General features: G+C 42.5%; 1 protein-coding gene across 1 annotated transcript in view; it reads right to left on the bottom strand.

The window, feature by feature from the left end:
• Positions 1 to 451: 451 nt before the first annotated feature.
• snx29 (sorting nexin 29) overlaps positions 452 to 22348 on the bottom strand; it is a 116061-nt gene continuing 94164 nt past the window's right edge. The window contains exons 19-21 of the mRNA XM_070927497.1: positions 20270 to 20410; positions 8128 to 8267; positions 452 to 1060 (exon numbers count right to left, since the gene is read on the bottom strand). Of these exons, the coding sequence (XP_070783598.1) occupies positions 934 to 1060; positions 8128 to 8267; positions 20270 to 20410 (408 nt within the window). The 3' untranslated portion in view covers positions 452 to 933. The remainder of the gene's footprint in view (positions 1061 to 8127; positions 8268 to 20269; positions 20411 to 22348) is intronic.

Consider the following 22348-nt stretch of genomic DNA (forward strand, 5'->3'; position numbering starts at 1 on the left):
AGGGGGAAGGGGAGGGGTCCAAAGAAAATATTATAAAGCTGGAGAGGGATTCAATCCGCCTCCCCACCCCAATCATTTTCATAGTCCCTACAGTCCCTACGAGATTTTGATTTGATCAGTAGTGCTTAAACCTAATCCTTTAAAATCATCATTATGTGGAATCTAAAACATATTTTGATAATTGCTGCATCCCAGGTGACATTAAGACATGTGATACACTTTCTGTAGACTATCTGTAATAGCCATAATAATAATAATATAACAGAAGTAGGAAAAAGGAATGCCCATTAGCCGGTGGTCCACGCCAGAGATTGTGAATCATCGTCGTCTAAAATGTAATGGCACCATAATGCTGACACATTAGCTGAAAAACAACGGTCACTCCCCAAGAGAATGCTTTAATGTACCCCCTCTTCACCTCACTACACAGCCTCCCCTCCCCACCCAGAGCAGGAAAGCAGCTACAAAACACTGTAGGCACTGTGACCGTGATACACTTTCACTACAAAACTGAGCAAGAGTAAGAAAAAAAACAAAAAACCATGTCCTCGTCATCTCATTGTGTTTGAGATTAGACAGAGCAGTCCCGGCGAGTTCATGTGCAGCTTACGGAGAGTCTGTTGGTCTCTCAGTGAGGTAAGAGGTGCTGTATGATTGGGTCCATTGATAGGCAGCCTTGGAGTCATTTATCCTTTACTCAGTCAGGCTAAGCACAGAAGCATTTACATATATCCTGGAGAGGCCTGCGATGTGAACGCATCCATCTCGCCTCCTTGACTGAGGCTTTTTATCTGTAAGGCTTTGAAGGTCCGTCAGACGCCCTTAATGTCCTCACACACTGTGAGACCCATGCGCCACAGTCCAGGGTGGACACAGGAACATGGTGGTCCTCAGCCTCTATAGTGAGAGATGATTGGTTCAAAGGCTCTGGGGTTAAAGGTCGCCACTCTGGGGTTCAGGTCTGGCCTCCTGGTTGCGGCTGCGGCCCAGTCTGGGGAAGCGGGAGGAAGTTTTGGACCGGGGCGTCTTGGCTCCACCATCATTGGTCTGCGGTGTGTCTCTGGATAAGAGGAAACAGCAGGGGGCAGAATGAAAGAGAACATCTGGTGAAGTTTATTACTAAGTTTACTATTCAAACAAACCCCTGATGCTGCATCTGGACACTTAAATGCATCACTGCCCCTCATGCTAGAGGACTGTTCCTTGGAAAATCCGACATTAGTCAAACCAGCAAATAGAGAGGCTTATATGAACCAAACCATGAATCTCAATTATTCGACATTAATTGCAAACAGAGAGTAGCAAAATGGAAATGTGTCTAATTGACTGTTTGCCTCCCTTTAGTTACTATCACCATGCCTGCCAAGCTTCTTCGTTCTCACATAGAGTATATGCAGTTTACAGTGACGGTGGCAGATGTACCACTCAAACATCTCTGTATTGCTTGAAAGAGTGGGTCCTTTATTTCAAAAGCTGTCTTCTCATTTTAGCTACAATGGATTTGATCAGTTGTAGCTAGCTGGCTAACCAAGCTAACGTTAGCTTCAACCGTCTCCGGCTGACTTTTCAATGTTTCCAGCTGAATTATTTAAAAAGATTTAGAATCCTGTAAAAGGGGTCTGAAATATAAACTTGAAGGCTAACTACATGTTACTGTGTTTAATACCGAGGCTAATGGAGGCTGGATGTGCTACTTGTGAGAGGGGCTTCTTTGATCCTGTAACCACACAGACCACATTATGAGTATTGCTTACTACAGCTCCATGAACATCCCTTTAACATGTTGAAAAAAACACAGCTTGACAGGCCCATTGTGCCTAGTTACAGTTGCTATGCTATGATTGGACAATTGCTAAGCTATGAATGTACAATTGCTGTTCGGGGGAGGGACTTGTCCTTGTCGCGCCTTTTATTTCAACATCTTAAAACCTTTTTTGTGACACAAGGAATCAAATCATCGTCATTTCTGATCGTATGATGATGTTTAGACTTTTCATTAGTCAGGAGGAAATAATCCCGGCCACTTGATGACATCATTGCCCTTGTTGCCCTGACGACCGTCTTCACAACATGCGAACCCCTGATCCCAGAGTCTTATCTGATAACGATGAGGATGAATGAGAGGCACTTGTCGAAGGAAGGAAATGAAAAGCGGGGAGACTGAATGCCTGGAGTTAAATGCTTTCTCGCTGCATTCCTCTGAAGCATTTCATCCCCAAGACAGTGACCCCTCACCTGCTGCTTGTGATGAAGCACTGATTCCGTAATAGGAGCGATGAGTTCAAGTGCTTCTTTGACAAAGGGATTTTAAATAAATATTCAAAACAGTGCAGAGGCAGAGGACACTTACCACTAACCCTAACCCTGTTGAAGTCCAACTGGCCTCTTTCCTGAGACACCCAAGCTGCTATAGAGCTGTGATTAAAGTTATCTGGGACATCTGGGTGGTCCTGTGTTAGGAGTTTGAATCCCACTCGGACAACTCGTGGCATAAAATATATGCAATCATGGCTCATGCTCAGGCTAAAGGTGTCACTGCGAGGCATGTGCTTGTATGTGAGGCAGCCGGGGCTTAAAAAGCAGCACAGTAAGAGGGCAGGGAGGCTCTGTCATGTTAAAGCGGGCTGAGACATGGAAGAGACAGTTACAGCACGGCCCTGAGCACAAGTTGAGATTCAAACTTTAGTATGAAAAATAAATGGCGGCAAAGTGTCTCTGTCATAACCATCGAGATCAAACGGCTTCAGGGGAGGCTTCATATGAACTTTGTTGATATGGTGAACATTATTTCTTTTCCCCTGGCACAAAAATGTACATTTAGCAGCGGCTCAAGCACCACGTATTCCTGTATCTCCACCGCACCAGGCGAGCTCAACCCTAACCCAGTCACACAATTTGAATTTGACTAAGGTTGGCCAAACAGTGATGCGACGGGGAGTTATATCAGCAAAAATCATACTAAATTGGGGGCAGCATGCAGAGTTGAAACTGTGAGCCATCTCATTTATTCATATCAAACTGGGTAAAGTAGCTAAATGTGCTAAATTAATTAGGCTTATGGATTTTTTTCTCTGGCTCTCAGCATATGCTTGTTCCCCATTTGGACATGATATTGACTGGTGCAGGATAATAACTTTCCCAGGCACTCTTGGAATATTAATAATTTGACTGAAAAGTAGCATAATTAGAGTAAACAGCTACACAAACACAAGAATGAATCAAATGAATTGTCTAACAGCAAAAGGTGGGGTGCAGTGAATAGTGCGGTCTGAATAATAAACTATTCTCTCTAGGTTTCCTTTTTCTCACACACACACACAAACACACACACACACACACACACACACACACACACACACACACACACACACACTCTTAAGTACAACATTTGTGTGTACAGGCCGACACAGATAAATTGTCTCAAGCCACCACAATAAAAAGGTTACATCCTCATTCTGAAGTCAAAGTAGCACAAACTGCTCTTGACAGTGAGACAAAGGTCTGCAACACTTTTTTTTTTCTGAGGCAGCAGGTCAATAAGGCGAGAACCCAGACTGAGCGTGTGTACTTTGTGTTCTGAGTAAACCATAAAAGTGTTGACGTCGAGCTGCATACTAAGTGGTGGCAAATCTAGGGAGAGATGTGACCGCATTGCTGCTCCAGGCAGGTGATGAAAATTGCAGCATGCGAGTCCAAAGAAGGCGAGTGTGGAGAGGCACAAAGAGATCTGTACATCTGTATCAGTGTGTTGGCCATCAAGCACTAACCAACATGAACACTGCCATGGCTGCAGGCCTGTGGTTTACCTAAATGCTAATCAATTCAGGTTCATACTCAGAATGTTGGTTTATCTGTTTTGTGCAAATGAAAAGGTACCAAACACAGGTATTATTATTTCTCCTGGGAGCAGTTATTTGGTCCTCTGAAAACACAAGATGTCATCCACTCTCACCTTTATATCTCATCAGTGTGGTCAAATAGCAATGTTTGCCTAGGTCAAACAACTGCCAAGTTAAATCAAAGCACTGGGAACCCTTCCAAGTAGGTTTTCTGCCAACTCACATCAATCTGAGTGGCTAATTATGACAAAATCCAACCAGACGACTGGCATGGAACATGAATGACTCAACTTCAAGCTGACATCTAAAGGAGAGCAGTAAGTTTTGTGGGTCTTTGTAACTGAAACACTGTCACTGAAACACTGCCAGTTAATACACCCTGTGTTCAGGAGGCATTTAGGTTAGTGCAGCGTCATTGAGGAGTTTTGAGATGCATCTGGCCTTTGAGCACCAAGTGTCTCAGCAGGAGATCTGGAGTGCTGAACCCCAATCTGTCTTCCCCTCTGTTCTCTCTTTATCTTTTCCCTCTTTCCTCTGTCTCCTCCTCAGACCAGCTTTCTTTCCCTCCATCCTCCACTGTCCCCTTCCCGCCACCCTTCTAAATAAACTGCTTCCTGTCGTTTTCCCTCTCCACTAGGCTTCAAATTCTCTCAATGGACCAGAACATCTGTCATCTCGTGTTCAAGTCTCTCCACCCTTATATAGGCGTTTCCATTGGGTAACAAATCTTCCAGCAACAAAATATGGTGGCGTCATGGAGGTCCAGGGAATAATTAACTGTACACAGATTATGTAGTATCGCTAGTTTGTCTGTTAATGTCCATTTATACAGTGGAATTGGGCTACATAAAATGTATGCTGAATCTATCATGTTAGCTGTTGTTAGCTAGTTAATTTCATCCACTCACTGTTTTCTTCCCCCTAGCCATGTATGTTTTCCATTCAGAGCCGAACAGCATCCTCCCCATTGAATATCATGACAACACTGGCAGGCCTCAGAGCAACTTTTGGCGAGAAACTAGAGCATGCTGCATGCCTTCACACAAAACGCGAGCCACGTATATTATGGTATGCTGATCGGTGTTGATCCAGTGTCGGCTGCAATTGCGTCGAGTCATGGTAGTGAGGATTCCAGTGTCAGCACGGATCACGGCAGGCCGAGACAGACCTGCATGTGCAAGTGCTATCAACTCTCTGTCAGCTGTCAGCACAAAGTTTCATCAAACGCAGACATGTTTGCAGGCTCTGTACAACATGTTGCATGATGTTGGTGTGCAAACCTGTTAACATGATGTGCAGATTCACTTTCTCTGCAGTTGCCGTGGTTGTTTGTCTGTTGCATCAGTTCAGCTTTAACGCTAACCTTTTCCGAGGTGGCCAGAGAGTTTTGGCCCATAATGTCAGCTTCTCACACCGCTAAGTAGAACAGAGTTTGGCCAGCGTCTCCTGCTGTCTTGTTATTTACTAATGTTAACCTGTTGTGCTCCCGGGATAAAACTCCTGGTAACTGGTACATAAGCAGGCATTCACAAACACCAACACATGTAGTAACTGTGTACATATGGATTAAAACATATTAAACTCTGAATAACAATACTGCAGTGTAGGAAGAACAGAAGAAAGTAATGTCATAAAGTCTCAGGCAGACTTTGCAGGTTTGACACTGTAATAATTCATGCCATTCAAAGACGTGCAATAGAAATGTTTCTATTTCAGCTCGGAGATATGAGAAAGACAGGATTATTAAGCCTCTCAGGACAGACTAAATAATGAGCAGTCTGTGCTTTGGAGGTTGTACTCTTATATTACTGGACTGCTGCCTTTGGAGACTTCTCAATTTGAATTCATCTCTACTAATACGCAACATTGATTTTTTTTTAATGATTGGACTGATGCTACTTGCTTGGTGAGGTGCTCCTCGAAAAAAATGTTTTTAAAATTAAATTTCTCATTTAATTATTAAGTAATTCCCAGGAAAGCACCACCCTGCTTCAATTTGAGGTCTAATCAGCCAGACTAATTGAAAACTGCTATGTGGGTGTGCAGCGCCTTTAAAGTCCACTGTTGTTCTCGTCGCGGACAACTGGCCACACATTTAGTTTGCTGGTATATTTCTGTAACCCACCTGTCAAATTCAGCAGTTTCTAAAGTTCCCTGACAGTCCACGACTTCCCACAAGAAGTCATCTAAATCCCAGACTTTCCTTATATGGAATACAAATCTTAAATCCAATAATGTAAGATCAAATTATCATTGCAAACGCGGAGCCATAATGAAAGGCAATGTGGTGCAGATGGAGAAAAACAATATACATTTTTGCCGTTTAGTTCTGGTTTCATGTTCACACTGACTTGTTACAAAATAACCAACAACCAAACATGTGGACTGACAGGTCACTCATTCATTGGACAGTTTTGGTGATGTCATCCTGCACCATCAGCACTACATGGACCCGCAGGGCAGATCTAATTCCAGTGACTGGTGGTGGAGCGTAAGTACATTTACTCAACTACTGTACTTACAGTACAATTTTGAGGCACTTGTACTTTACTTATACTTGTATTTCCATTTTGTTGTACTTTATACTTCTAATCCACTACATTTAATTACTTTGCAGATTCAAATTACTAACACAAAATATTATAAACTAATAAATTTTGATGTAATATTACAGATTAGGCTACCCAGCAGTATGTAAAATAGTTTAAATTGGCCCCATCTTTACCAGCTGCAAAAATTAAAGTAATAGTTACATACTGATGCACCCATAGTTATAGTACAGGTTTGAGAGCACAAGTTTTACTTGCAACTTGCAGTATTTTTACACTGTGGTATTGCCGACAGTAAAAGATCTGAGTACCTCTCTGGCCACTGCTGACAGCAGGTCAGGCTGCACTCTAATGCAGCTTCTGAGCTCACTGATTTCCTCTCATGAGCTCACGAAGAAATGGTTGGTTATGAGCATTATTAGTCAAGACTGCAAGCGGACCTCATGTCATAAATAATGTAGAACAGGTAGAAATGGGGCGAAGAAGAGGCGCCTTGTACTGTAATAATACGGGGGAGATGGTGTACACGGAGTAGGACTAAAGGACAGCACACCTCTGTTTAACTTCTTTTCCTTCTGATGTATCTGGGAAAGTCCCTGCTATCACATGCTGACGTGTTACCATGGTTACCAAATGATCCTGGACAATTATGTAGATCTCTTCCCAGACAGTTCCCACAACAAGCAGATGGATTTAGTTTATCCTTTGATAAATCACACATCTAATATCACACGGTGCTTTGTTTTCATACCACATGTACACTACCACAGCACCAGAGTCTGACTTGGAACCAGATTGAGACCCACCTTTTTAAGGCGGTCGCATTCCGGTTGTTTGGTTCAACTGACAGCTTTCACGCCAAACGAGCAAACTGATCAGAGTTTGTTTTGACCAAATGAAACATGAAAGCCCCCGGGACACGGCACCTATCTTCACCATTGTCCAATTTTTCCACAAATAAAAACTAATGCCATGAGAATTACTTGAAAAATGCTATAATCACATAAAGATTCAACAAGGCCACAAAGTGAAGAGCATACATCTGTGTCAACTATGTTGTTGTTGTTGTTGTTGTTGTTGTTGCCGTGGCCCGATGACTCAGATGTCTCCAGAGAGGAAATGACATTCCAGTCAGACGGTGTGACAGGTCACGCTCGCTGACTGATCGCAGTAAGTGGAAACTGATGTGAATATTGACAGGAAATGACTGGAACATCTCATTTTCAGATGTAGCCTGGTAGGTAGGTGGGCAGCCGAGGCAGCATGCACTTTCGCACTTGGTAGTCTGAGTGTGTGTGAACGTGTGTGTGAGAGAACATATACGCTGTATGTGTGAATACGCGCATGAGTGGAAGACGCTGAAATTTGTTTACAAGGGATTTGGTATTTTCAGTGACATTAATCCTCCTTGTTTGTATCCTGTAACAACTACTACTACAACTGCCGTGGCAGCTAATTCTCTCCGAAAATGATGTTGTGTGAGCATACAAAGGGATTTCTGCAATGGTAAAAGGCTGTTCTACATTTACAGGTGAATAATGTGGATTCCACCATATTTGAGTCTGCTGTGGACAAAACACAATTAAAAATCTCCATCTAATGCTGTGAATATATACAGAAAGACAGGAGGCCTGCACCTGCGCACGTTTCCTAAATCAGAATCTCTCTCACGCACAACTACACATTCTCACATGAAAGCTTAGATGCTGTTTCGAACATGCCCGTATGTGTCCACTTACAGACAGAAAGGCAGCAGAGACAGCAGGGTCTCTTTGGTGGGGCGGGCTGTGAACTCCGGCAGTGTCTGGATCACTTTGTTCATCACCATGCGAAGGTAGCCCTGCAGCTGCTTCCTCCTCTCCTCAACAAACTTGGCATCCTGCAGACAAAACAGAGCGAGGAAGGAGAGAAGAAGAGCGAGTTAGTTACAGACAAAAAGGTGCAACATGCAACTTTTTAATCACATTAATATAATACATTAAAGTGGCTATAATCAATCTTTTTATATTACGATTGATTTCATGACTACATGCAGTGTGTAATGTGAAAGGGGTCGCTCAAAGTGATGAACCCACATAGCATTATTACCCAATGCTGCAGTTCCCCTCAGCTTTATAACGTCTTTAAGCTAATTGTTTTGGTTTTAAGGGATATAACTTTACTGTTTTGGTTCACTCTCACTGCTGCTTTCAAATGCAACAGGCAGCCGTTTCCAGCAGAAAGAGCTCTAAAAAACCCCCACTGTAGATTACTTACCCAGCACTAAACGGCAGACAAACACAGTCAGTGACCAGCTGGTGAACATAGTGGAGCATTTAGCAGCTAAAGAGCCAGATATTCCCCTCAGGAGTTGGTGGAAAGTGATAGAGAGTGAATATTGTAAAAGAATGCTAATGTTGCTTTGTATCTACTGGATGTATAAGTAGGTGACTGTTTGTTGGAAAGTTTGCCATTTCAACTTGAAAAGTGATGATATGTCAGTGTGGCAATAGTGCTACAGCAAAGCGTGCGACGGGGCAAGAAACACAAGCAATCAAAATGGTTGTAAACAAGCCAACATTTAAGACAGACCATCTAAACCAGCTGAAAGTGAGCAAACCAAAAACATCAGTAATAATCCCTCTCTGCAGAGGATGGATGGATGTTAACAACAGACAGTTTGAGTAGCAGTTTCATCATTTACTTTTGTTTTCTCCTCTAAATAAGTTTAGCTGAAAAACCCGGGGGGTTGTTTGAAAACCTGTCTGACCTAACCCCTTGTCTTTATTTTGCACTTCGTTCCCAGACCATGGCAATTTACTTTTACTGGGAGGAATGATGACCAAAAAACTATGAAAATGAGCTCCAAGTTGTAAAAAAAAAAATCTTTAAATAATCTAGGTGCAATGCTCAAAGACCCTAATTTAGCTGATATCTGCTTTTCTTTCAATGTTCAAAGCGTTTCCGGTTGTACAGTATTGATCGTGAGCATGACCAGTCAACTGGGACCAGCACAGACCAGCACGGTAATACAAAGGCATGAGAGAAGAACTGAATTCATCATTGCTTTATTCAAACAGTTTGACTGTGTTAACTGTCAGTTTCTTCGATGTTGCCTCGAGCCAAATGGTGTTCGTGAGTGAGATAGTTCATCAAGATGACTGACATGTTTCGAGGTGTGAGCTGCCCAGCGCAGGAGGAGGAAGGTGGGTCTCACAAACACACGCTGCCTGGAGGCAAAAAGTAGCATTTTGTGACTCTGGAATGATCATGTCTTGTTGCTGTGCCACGATCAAATACTCAAAGACCATAGGTGTCCCCTGTGATTTGTTCCTCTGAGCTTTCCTTCTGTCAGTACAAACACTGAATGTTTGCAGTTAAAAAACACTTTGAATTGTCCATAACGCTGCCAGTGACCAGGCCTCCAAATCCCATATCCCCCATGACAAGCGACGCTCCACACTTAACATTAAATTAATTGTGCATTTTGCACCTCAGAATTTGTGTTTATTTTGTCACTTGGTTGCTGATGTTGAAGAAAAATCAGGCGCAGTCATTTGAGCATTCAGACTTCCCTCACTGAGCGACTCTGGAGGCAGAGGCATGGAGCCACATGGCCAGTGCTAGCATGGCTAATCGGTGTCCAGCAAGGCTCAGAACAAAGCCTGGGCAATGTTCCGTTCTACTCTCTGGTGCTTGGGACTGGAACAAACAGCCATTGTAGGAGGCCAACATTTTTCTGTTTTTGAAACTACTGCTTCTCTTTTGATCTAAAATCCCAACCCCCGAGTGAATTCAATTGTCTCTTCTTAAAATACAAATTTGGTTCTTCTGTACAAGAAGAATGAACTCTTTGTGATACCAGAGCTCAATCTGAAACCAAGAAAAAAATAAAGAGACACGCAAAAAAAAATACTCCATGTAGTTAACACTATGTCAAAACACAATTCACAATTAAAGCACTGATAACACAAGGCTGATATAGGTTCAAATGCAATGAAATTGCTGCTGGTTTATTAATTGTTAACATCCGAGGCCCATGGGGACTCCTCGCATTTGTTTTCAACAAGCTACCTGCTATTTTCCCACGAGCAATGACATTTACAGTACACTTGCACTACCAGAAATACTTTTGATGAAAAATATGATGAAATTCGAGATTGAAAATTGGCTTGCAGCAAGGCAGCCATAACAACTATAAAAGAGATCAGCAACATGCAAAATAAAAAGAATTGTAAATACATAAAGCAGTAGTCGCTGGGAAGTAGGATTTGCGGGAAGTAGAGTGTCTTCAACATCTATTTAAAAAAACTAACCAGGGCATTTATTAGTGTTAACTATTACATCTACTTAAATCTAGATTTAGATATTTATTGGTGAAAATAAAAAGTGATAAACCTACACTTAGACCTATAACCTGTAGGAAGGTCTTTCCCTGTAAACAAGACCAAGAACCCAAGAACATGTCCTTCACATCAGTGTGGTGTGCATTGTGTCCATGTCCATATCCAATCCAATATGTGGCATTGCGGAGTAGACGGTGTAAACATGTTGGAAAAAAGCCTTGAAACGTGTTTCGTCTGAATGCAAACAGACGGGAAACGACCACAGAGGGTGTAATGTATGAAGGACTTTAGCTCTACACAGATCTGTATGGCCACCCCAACCAACCAGTGTTAGTTGCTAGTGTAGCAACAAGGAAATGATCCCTCACTGGCTTCCTGTCAGCGAATCCAGCCAAAAGCCGGAGATAACGCTTTCTGGGATGAAACCCAGTCCTCTGCAGTGATGGACAAGAATTCTGGCCCTGCTCTGCATGTGTCCTGTAGGGCTTCATCTGTAGGTATAAAAATAGATTCGATATGATGTCATATAGAAGAATTATGACTTTTTAGTTTTAGTTAAATTTGATAGGTGTGAGTCAAGAAACAACTTGTCCTTTTACAAGAATCTCTCTCGTAAACTTTACCAGATAGTAGCGCATGCAACCTTGTTTATCACTTACAACAAATTAAAGACTACCATCAACACTTTCACTAGTGTTGTTGTTGTTGTCAGTAACTGTGTATGGATCACTGTGCATTCAAAAAAGCTGTGTATAACAAGAATTTTGATAGCTCCACAAATGCATATTCAATTTACAGGGGAACATCAGCTGCCTTTGGCTGGATATATATGGTACAGTATATTCACATTTTTGCCTCTGTGAATTACAAAAACTTGGTTTTAGGTGATGATGAAAACAGGGGAGTAGGTAAGTTCACTATCGCCCCAAGTAGTGGATAAGTACGTACGCTTAGGAGAGGAAACTAAACTCTGCTGTATGCAGGGTAAAACAGACGCGGTAGAGCTGGGTAAATCTGATGTGTCAGATTAGGCTGTGCGTGCCAGCGTGGGTTTCATGCTATGTCAACACAATAAGGGACAGCCTGACTGCTTTCATGGATGTCAGAGCAGTAATAACACTAATGGACATCATGACAGATTCATCCTCTTGTGGAGACGGAGAAGAGGGCTGAAGAGGCCAGGTGCTGCCTCTTGTTTGCAGAGAGGAACGAGAGGGCAGAGCAGAAACGAATGTGGCATACTGATGCAGGTACAAGGCTGACTCTGTCCTCTCACATCTGTCTGCTCACATCCTGCCACATCAACACCGCTCTTTCCTAGTTTCCTCCCCTCGCTCCCTCTCTTCCTGTACGAGAGCAAGATAAGACACTTCTATATGCATGCTTATCGGCAGCGTATGCTTGCCTTGTGGTTATGTGCATGAAATGTACCTCGATACAGGATCATGAAATGCTCCTGTAACGGCAGAAAGAGAAACTGAGTGTGTATACACAAGCACACACACACACACATACAGTATACACACACATACCACTGCTTAATGTCACTTCTCAGAGAGAGCAGATAAGCAGGAGAGGGGAGCTGTCAATGGAAGAGAAGCGTAAAGTAGTCACATATGCATCGGGGTCTCCACAACTGCTCAGTGAATTTGTTGCCAGCTTTTACGCCACTCAATTCTGACAGAGGGGAGAAAAAAAACTCCAAATAGCACGTCTGAAGAACTAAATGTTGCCTGGCAACAAAAAACACTTTAAGAAGTGACAAGTAACTACACCCTACGGTATCAACCACTTACCCCCCCCAAAAAATCAATGCTTTTGACCAAGACTTCAATTCTGCTGGAAATTCTGGCATCACTGCGTGTTTACAGTGATACATATTTCTTTTTGGCTTTACAGAGAGACAGAAAGGATGCCATGTAACGGAAGTCCCAGGCCAAACTTGCTGGTTGCATAATAAGCTGCTGTCTTGGCAATTCAGACTAATAACTAGCAAAACATTTAGTTTTCTGTATGTAAATCCGGCACTTGGTGTCTGATGGGTATTTTCTGGAAACAAAGAAGTTTTTAGGTTCACATGTGCAGCCAAAAAATAAAAAATAAAAAGGTGAATCCCCCACACCACCCCTTTTAAACAGGAACATCAACCCGCGCGCAGGTTTGAACCTACAGTACACTTGAAATAAATGAGAGTGGACAGCGTTGGTACACGCTGGCAACAAAACAAGGTCAACACTTTCCACCAAGTCAGCCCACACTGGACCACAGCGAACCGGGCCATGCATAAAACATCACAGGCAAATCGGGAATGCTCATACAAGACCTTCGCGATGTCTCCTTGTCATAATTAAAAAGCGCAAAACATGTATATTGCATAATATGTGAACACAACATACAAAGGCTAGTTAATAATTCACTTTGTAGTTCCTGATTAATTAATCAGGGCAGCCTTGGGACTCCTCTCTCTCTCTTTGTATGTGCAGATGGGGCGACTGCCGAGGGCAAATGGTAGTTGTGTACGTACCCTTTTTTCGAGTGTGGTCACCTTTCAGGACTCTAATATGATGTTACTGTTATCACAATCATGGCTGGTATCCAAGCAAGCATCAATTAATGATTTGAATCATTGTTTTCAGAATCAGAAATACTTTATTCATCCCCGGGGGGAAATTGTACAATCATCATTGTTTTCATCTCGTCTCTGCTCCCCTGTGTGAACTTCATCCTGTTTAAGCAAGTGCTATATACAATATTCAAATATTATATCATTGTTATAGAGTTAAGCATATGATTGGCTGAGGATGATGAACACTGGCTTTCCACCTTCAATAAGATGGACGAGGTGAACCAAACATGTCTTCAACAAATGTGTTTGATCACAAGTGCGATCCTGTGAGAGAGAGAAACGATCCCGAAACCCAGCGTCAACCACTTTATTTATTGGGAGCCGTTGCCAGGCAACCATCGGAGATTCCAGGAAGTTAGTGCTCAGAGCCGAGAAATAGTTTGGCCCATAACCTCCATAAAACAGCAAACTGTCGTTTTTACACTTTGTCGTTTTTGTACATGTTAATTAGTACAAAAACCTAACCATAAATATGTCCATAGCAGCGCCAACAAAGCGCCGCTGATTTGGTGATGAACATATTTCATTTCCTATAGCTGTTTCACAATTAAAGCCTCTCCCTGGTTTGCCGGTGGAACACTTTTAATGTGAAGCAGCAGCAGGAACTTAACATAGCTCTGATAACTCTGATGCGGCTGAAAGCGATCAGTACAGACAGGTACATTAGAGTGAAACTAAACTCTGAACCACAGAGAAAAAACAAAGCGCTCTCTCTGGTCACTCGCACAGACACACCCTCGTCACAAGTCGGCCCTGCTGCTACCAAACCACAACGATTAGTCTGCAATTGTTTCGGTCAAGACTTAAGTGAGTGAGAGTGATTGAGAGTGGTCACTAACGTGGAGGAAACAGCATCCACCTAACAATTCTTTCACATTCTGTCTCTCTTTTAACTTGTGTCTCCTGGAAATAGGAAACCACAATGTCTCCATTTGCAGAGAGAGAGATAAAAGCCACACCAAAAATGAAGCGATTTTTATCAACGCCTAAGGCGGGTGAGTGTATTGAAAGAGCAGGACGGGAGACAGCGATACAAGTGGGCAAAATGAGAAAAATTGATATCGAGGGCGGAGAACAAAAAAGAATGGCACACGCCGTTGGACATAAGCCATGAAATCTGGATGAGGTGCGGCCAGTGAGAAAACCTGACAGCTGGACTCTGGGGTCTGACAATAACGTGGCTTTGATGTAATCATTCTGCCCCCTCTCTGTGTCTGCGTTAGCATCAGGAGGGATTTGACAGGCGCGACTTGGGAACATTTAGCCTGTATGCCTGGCCAGGCCCCAGACAAATCAGCTGGTTAAGAGCTGTCATGGGCAGTGTGTGTGCAACTGTATCTGTGTGTGTGTGTGTGTGTGTGTGTGTGTATGTGTGCGTGCAACATCATCTGTATTGCCTAAAGCGCTTGGAGACACAGAGAGTCTCATTAGCTCATTAACAGGACTGAGGGACACAGGCGCACAAATGAGTCAAAGAGGGAAAGGCTCGATGGTGACGAGGCCTCGCAGGGCCACAGCTACCACCGTCAGGGGTCGACTCTGCCACCGGCTGTTGTGACACGAGCCAGTTTCCCTCTAAATGAAATGGATCCAAATGATGATCCCCTCAACAGTATTTTCATGATTGCTTCTTACATCGTGATAGATTAAGGTTGTCCGGTTTACAAGCACCACAGTCAGCGACGTTAATGAAGACACCTTAAAGTCACAAGGGTGAGTTTGTTCCGAGTGACGTGTCAACACATGTGCCATTTGGCTCCATGTTTGAGTCCTGCATCTATCCTGCATTAACCCTGAAGATAAATGAGCGTAATGTCTCTCAACTGCCAACGACACAATTTCAAACTTAATTTATAACATCATTTAATGAGGCTCTCTCTTGTCCAATATGCAATCACAGTTTTCACATCATTCGCTTTCCACATTATTTTGCTTCACTGTTCAAGGTGAAAGCGAGGTAACATCAATCCTGAAAGCCGCGTGTCGTGGTGACCTCATTAAAGCAGAGGAGGAAGGTCACCGTATGAACCTGTATTCATGAAACTTCTGAGAATTACACTTAAAATCCTTTGAAGGGGAAAACTTTGGAATAAAAAAAGTTTCTAAAAGAAAAAGAAAAAAAAGACTCCCATTCTCATAGTGTATCTCTCAAGAGATCAAGTAATATATCAGAGAAAAATAACCAATCTGCAGCTAAGTACTGATTTATGTGTTGTGCTCCCATGTGCTACAAGTACTGCTGGACTAAATTATATTGAAAAGTTTGCATTTTGCAGATTATGACCATTATTTTTTCATGGCATTTGACAATATTTTCAACAAGTAACTGGCAAAAGCGCTTCAAATTGAAATCTTTTACATAGATTACAGTGTTAAATGCAGGTTTACAAGAGACGTGCCATCGCAGGACGGCGGCGCGTCTACTTCCACCTACAACGCCAGATTTGTCCACAGAAAGTGGATCCAATTTTATGGAAAAAAAACCTTGTAAAATTTGGCTGATTCCAAAATGGCTAAAATAAGGTGTCAATGTAAACTCAAACAGTAGCAGAATAAACACGGACAGTTCTCCACTCCAGTCATGTTTCAAATGCCACTCTAGCTTGACCTGGAAACTGTAGGCAAGTAGAAGGTAAATGGATTATAGGTAAATGAGTTATGGAAGTGTAAATGGAGTTAAGCCTGCGTCCGGTTTACACCTCTGTGATTCACCTTCCCTACGAGTTCCTGTGCTGCACTAGTGATGAGTCCATACGCCACACAAGGGGGGAGATTAGCTCAACTGTCCAATCACAGGGCTCTGGCACACAAGCCGCATGAGAAGTCAGTCGAGTGTTAGCATAGATAATCTGACAGTATGTGTGTGTGTGTGTGTGTGTGTGTGTGTGTGTGCGTGCGTGCGTGTGCGCAGGTTAGTGGTTACATGTGATAGGTACGTGTATGATGTTTTTCCATGACTTCTACCCACAGCCGAGCAGATTCTCTTTGACAACTACAGATGCGTTTCTCTCTGAGTTGTCAATCATTTTGGGAAGTGTGTGTATGTGTGTCTGTGTCGGTGTGTGCGATGATGAAACCGAGAGAGTCCTTGGCATGTCATACAGTTAGTAAGGGGTGTGTGTGCACACATTTCCCCTGCTACCCGATCAACTCAACTGACAGTTTGCGTGTTTCATCCTCACCACAGCAGAGCAGATATCCACGGTGCCATTAAAAGGCTTTTGAAGGTCTCTCCCTCTCACACCACACCAATCCCTAACATTAAACACACACACAGGGCCTCTCACTATAATGTGCGGCTAATGATGGAGAAATGTTAGTGTGTGTGTATCAGAGTCAGCTTACGATCTGCAAAACTCTGTAGGGAAAGTGTCACTTTGTAATGGATGAAAGCAGGAAAGAGGCAGGAAGAAAGATAGTAGGAAAAACAGAGAGACAGATATGAGGAATATACAACTATATGTCTATACACATGAACAGAGAGGGAGACAAAAACAGAAACAGATGGGCTGGGAGTGAAGATGCAACACAGCAACACCTTTTATCAACACAGGTTTCGTCATAGTCCTTGACTAAATGTTTTGAGAAGCCGAAGTTGGAAGTAAATAAATTCATTGTGATCAAATATCATCATATATTGAGAAGTTTCTATGGACGTGTACCTTTTGGAAGACACAACAATAACTGTGCTTTTTGTTATGTTTTGACTGAGACATTACTATGCTTGGCTACATTTCAACTCAATATTCATCCAAGACAGAGAACAAATTGCGCTGCATCAGAGACTTTAGGTCAGAAACAGGCAGAGGATCACCAGGGAAGATACTAAGTGTCTGCTTATTGGGTGGCATTTTATCAAAGTTACAATTCGATGAATTAGAATTGTTTTGCTTTTAGACGTTGCTCTGGAAAGCTATGAAAAAACATCTAATTAAGCTTTCCAGTAATGTTTTAAATATTCTTTGTATTCTTGAGTATTCATTAAACCCACTGCTTATTTTTTTTCACTTTAGTACATCTTTATACCAGTAATATTAACTCAATTTGGGCTTATTTAAATTTTCAGCACTTTTGTTGGAGTAAAATGTCTCGGTACGCTTCACTCCTGCTTCCTACAGCTGCTCTGCTCTTCACCTTCACCTGAAGAGGAAGGCCTTCGCTGCTGCAGACACACACACACACACACACACACACACACACACACACACACACACACACACACACACACACACACACACTCACACACAGTATAACGGCTCTTTTATGCTGTGCAGTTTCAACTTTCACAGAGAAATTCATGTTTTGCATGCACACACACACATACTTCACCACTACAATCTGGTACTTAACAAATCTTTAAGCATTAAAGCCCTCCACCTGCTCCCTCATTTCATTTCAGTCTGGCCCGAAGGCCTTCAGCTCTGTTTTTTGTTGGAAAGTTTCTCCAAAGTTTCTCCAAAAGCTCATTTTCAGAAATTTGAATTTATTACATTTAATTAATTCTACAGTTAGAAGGACTTGATAACATCCACTAGTCTGTGGTGTATGAAGGATTCTCCTCAGCCTAGTCTGTCTCTTGTTGAAAGCAAAACTTTGGCATGCATGGCTGATGTTTAATTAATTTTCAAAATGCTGAAATTTAGATGGTTACTACAGCATCACCTTCGGGAGATTTTCTTTTCCTGCAATTTGAGTATACGTTTGTGATTGGACCACACTTCTGTGCAAAAATGCTAATAATAGTAAGTGAGCAGAAAGCCAAAACAGCCACTCTTGGTCAATCGTGTCATTTCGTTCCTGCATGATGATACTACGTTCATGATACATTTTCTAATAAAAAATCTCTTTCCATCAATTATTTTTCAATCAAATATAACTTTTTGTGACATTTAGTATTTTGAAGACTCATTTAATGAGTGAGGTAGAGGCTCATCATTTTGGTAAAGGACGTTGTAGCAATGTGCCCCAAATCCTTAAACATGGAGGGACAGACTAACTAGGCTACATCCAGATGAGAGTCAGAGAGGATGGGTTCTTTTTGTCATGTACATTAGATGCTAGAGGGATCTGACTTGGTGAATTTGTTCTTAGACATTAGAAGACAAATCACACAATTCAGGACTAAAAAAGACTAAACCTGACATCACATATAGTGCAAACAAGACGTAGTTTGCTCACAAAACACTTTTGTGAAATGGGCCCCTGGTTGGTGGGAGAGAGATTTTAGCTTATGTCTCCATAATTGTACGTTTTCATATCAAACTGGGAGACAAATGGATCATCAGTCTGCTGCCCCTCTGACCACACGCAACAGTGACATCACGGTGTGCTGACCACATCCTGAGCACACCTCCACACCACTGCAGCAAGGCGACACTTCAACCACTGGAGGTTAGGTTACTCTGATATGCCCATGAGACTTTACAGAAAGTGTAAGGCAAGGGTTCAGTGTGTGTTGCTCTTTCCAGCAGCGTGTGGTGTTCCTGCTTCAAAATGTGGCCAGAGAGTAACAGAGCCAGGGCTGCTTTCTCTGCAGTGACGGCTGACTTCCTGGAAGAGGTGAAAACCAATAATTCACACAAACCTGCAGAGTAATTGGCTTTCAGAGAGGTTTCCAGAGCACAATGACACCAACTGTCTAGGCCTTTGATAGACACTTGCGCTTTCGCATGATCCCACGCGGTCATGCAGACCCACACACACACACACACACACACACACACACACACACACAACCTCACATTTGCAGCCCATGCAACTCAGCGTTCAGTCCAGTTTCTAGCCGTGAAAGCGCAGTGTCTTTGATGGTGGGGAGTCAGGCCACAGCTTTTGGCTGTGGCAGCGTCGAATCCAACCAGCCAGAGAATCGGGGTCAGAACCAAATTATCTCCCAAAGGCTGGAGGGAGACAGGAGAGGACAGGATGAAAAGGAGGGAGAGAGGAGAGGTATAAGGAGGAGAGAGAGAGAGATGGTGAGAGATGAGTTCTCCTAGTAACTAGAGAGGTAAACGAGCCATGGGGACCTGGAGCAGCGATTGTGTGTGTGTGTGTGTGTGTGTGTGTGTGTGTGTGTGTGTGTGTGTGTGTGTGTGTGTCAGCAAAATAGAAGCAGACGGCAAAAGAGGAGGAGTGATAAAGATTGCCTTCAGGGAACTGGTGGTGGTTAACCCCATCTGACCACCGCTTTACTTGCTCAACAGGGTTCACCTTCTTTACAGGCTGATATACATTTTCAGTGTCTGATATCAATTTTTATGATAACTGGAGAAAGTCATGTGGGGACAGCATGCTTTATTGGGGGGGGGGGGGGGGGCAAGTCTGTCAAGCTGTGGATTACATGGGGTCTGTAGTAAGAGCTATACTCTTCATTTAAAGAGTAATTTTAGCTAACTTTATTATTTTGCGGGGTTACAGTTTACGTTACGAAAAAGCTGGTTCACTATAGCACATGTAGACATGTAACGCTACTTTATCAGAGTGTTAGCAGCTCTGTTCTGCTATGTGTTGGATATGGGAAAGTTCACGCTCTAGCAACCTCAGCAAAAGTTACCCAAGATAGATACAAAAACAGATAACCCTATAGGCCTGCTATAGTGAAAACATACTGTTCTGACAATAAAGCATAAATGTAAAAGTAAAACAATACAATACAAGAATACTGCTGTTTCTTTATATGCATCTTCGTCTTCTACATCATCAACCGGTGAGGAAGCTAACATTTTGCCTGGGACACGGAGCTTTAGCCTCAGTGTTTTAGCACAAAATCATGGGGTCAGTCAATTGAAACTTATACTTATACTATAACTTATATTTTGTCCATAATTATCAACAGGAGGTCAAACATTATGCTTTATGTACCACCACTCTATAGAGGTGGTTGACAGAGACACACCGTCACACACAAAGAGGTCACGGCTACTTTTAGCTCACCTTGTTCCCTATGGCTTTCTTGGGTGGGAAGTTGAAGGTGTCCACCTGTGGAAACTGGGTTCTCAGGTGGTTGTGGAGCTCCCTGAACTCGGTGTAACGCCTGTACACATTCCACTCGTTGTCGAGGATACGGATGTACACCTGAGGACAGGTAAGACACCACATCATCATCATCATCATCATCACAATCATCATCAGTAGCAGCATGTCCTGATTTTAACAAATATGTGACGACCTCAAATCATTATACTGTATAACTGAAAAGACTGCGATACTCCTGTAAACCAGCATACAGGCTTTTCTTCCTATGAGAAGCAAACTAAACCTGAACTCGGTCCTCAAATATTCTAAAAGATAAAATGAAAGAAAAACACACCAATAGCTGTTGTGTAACAGCATTTTTTGCAGTTCACATGTTTGCCATCAAGCTCTTACACTGCCTTAGTATAAATTAATGAGATGGGTGAAAGAATGACTTCCTCTCATCCTTGTAAATGTGTATTTTCACTTACATACTGCAACACATAACAGAGAAAGAGGCTGTCTATAGGCGTGACTGTGCTGCCACCATTTCCATGCACCATTAACTGCTTTATTCAGACTCACGAGAGATAGAGGGAGCAGAGAGAGGAGGAAAGATGAGCCTATTACAAGAAAGAGGGGGAGAAAAAGAGCGGGAGATGGGTTCCATTTTCACAGCAGAAAACAGGGAACACAGAAACAAAAGAGAGAGAGCTGAGAGAATTCAATTTTAAAATGCCCAACCACAAAAAAAAAAAAGCAGACGTGATTCAGGTACACGAAAACAGAAATTGATTTAAACATCGACCAAATGTACCTCGGCATAGCTCCCCCCTGCCAGGCAAATCAAAAAATAAAGTAAACAGAAGGTAAGAACGTCAAAACTGTGCCATAATATTGAACCGCATGTTCCCTTGCAAACACCCACAGTCCTGCAAGTGTCCATGATGCCATTAGAGGCCATTACTGCTCTGTCATCATTAGCAAGAAGAAACAAGAATGGACTGAAATGCATTACCCCAACATGTCACAGCAGCAGCTGCAGAAGGAGAGGAGGATCTTAAGGCACCAGTATAGTCCAACAGAACCCCCCCACATCTTTCCGATGTCAAAGATTGGGAAAGTTGCGTCTGACAATTTTCCAAAATCGACAATTCGACATTCCCACATTCCTGCAGCGGTTGGCCAGGTGTGCAGAGGTTTGAACTTCCATCTCAAGCTCTCTTCTTTCATTCATCACACAACACTATGAATGCCTTCCAGGAGAGACCGTCTGAAAAGGTGTGTCGTTATTCCCACATTTAAATAATAATCGCGTCTGTTCAAACTTTTAAGCTAATCCTTCATGTAGATGTTGAGACATTTCACTGGAGGAGTGAAAAGTTTGACCTGCTAGTGGCGCTAGAGGAAAAGTCAAAGGATCACTTAAGTCCCTCAGATTCATCCTCTTGGGACCATGAATGCCTGCACAAAGTTCAATGGCAATCCATCACACAGATATTTCAGGGCATCAAGGCCATCCCTAGAGCAATGAAACTAGCGTGACTAAAACTAAACTAAAAAACTAGTTACCATTCTACATATCATGATTGGTATGAGATAGGCTGTCATTATTTGGCTTTAAGGCACTTGAATTACACTTCTTTAAAAGATATTTGATGCCATTTAATGCCTTTTTCAGAAGTGCAGACAACAAACCCGTCAGAGCTACAGTACAGGAACTCTGACCACATTTTGTGTTCACGTCAACCTCAAAGACTTTTTGACGGACACAGGAGCAAGTGAATAATGACAGTTTTTTTTTTTGTTGTTTTGAGGTGACTGTTCTTTTACTCAGTGATCTTTTGTCAGCATGCGTGCTACTCTGCTGTCTAGTTCACACGGCAAACATGAGAAATGGGACATTTTGGACAGCCATTAAGAGGAGACTGACAGCTGAAGCTTTGTTAGCTGTCCTAAATGTCTCGTCGTTAATATTTCAGCGTCAGTGACAGACACGTCTAGACATCGTTAATGTTATAAAAAGATATCAGAAAATGGCACCTCACAGTACAGGCG

This window comes from Enoplosus armatus, chromosome 20 (genome assembly GCF_043641665.1).
Source record: "Enoplosus armatus isolate fEnoArm2 chromosome 20, fEnoArm2.hap1, whole genome shotgun sequence".
In the NCBI taxonomy this organism is placed as follows: Eukaryota; Metazoa; Chordata; class Actinopteri; order Centrarchiformes; family Enoplosidae; genus Enoplosus; species Enoplosus armatus.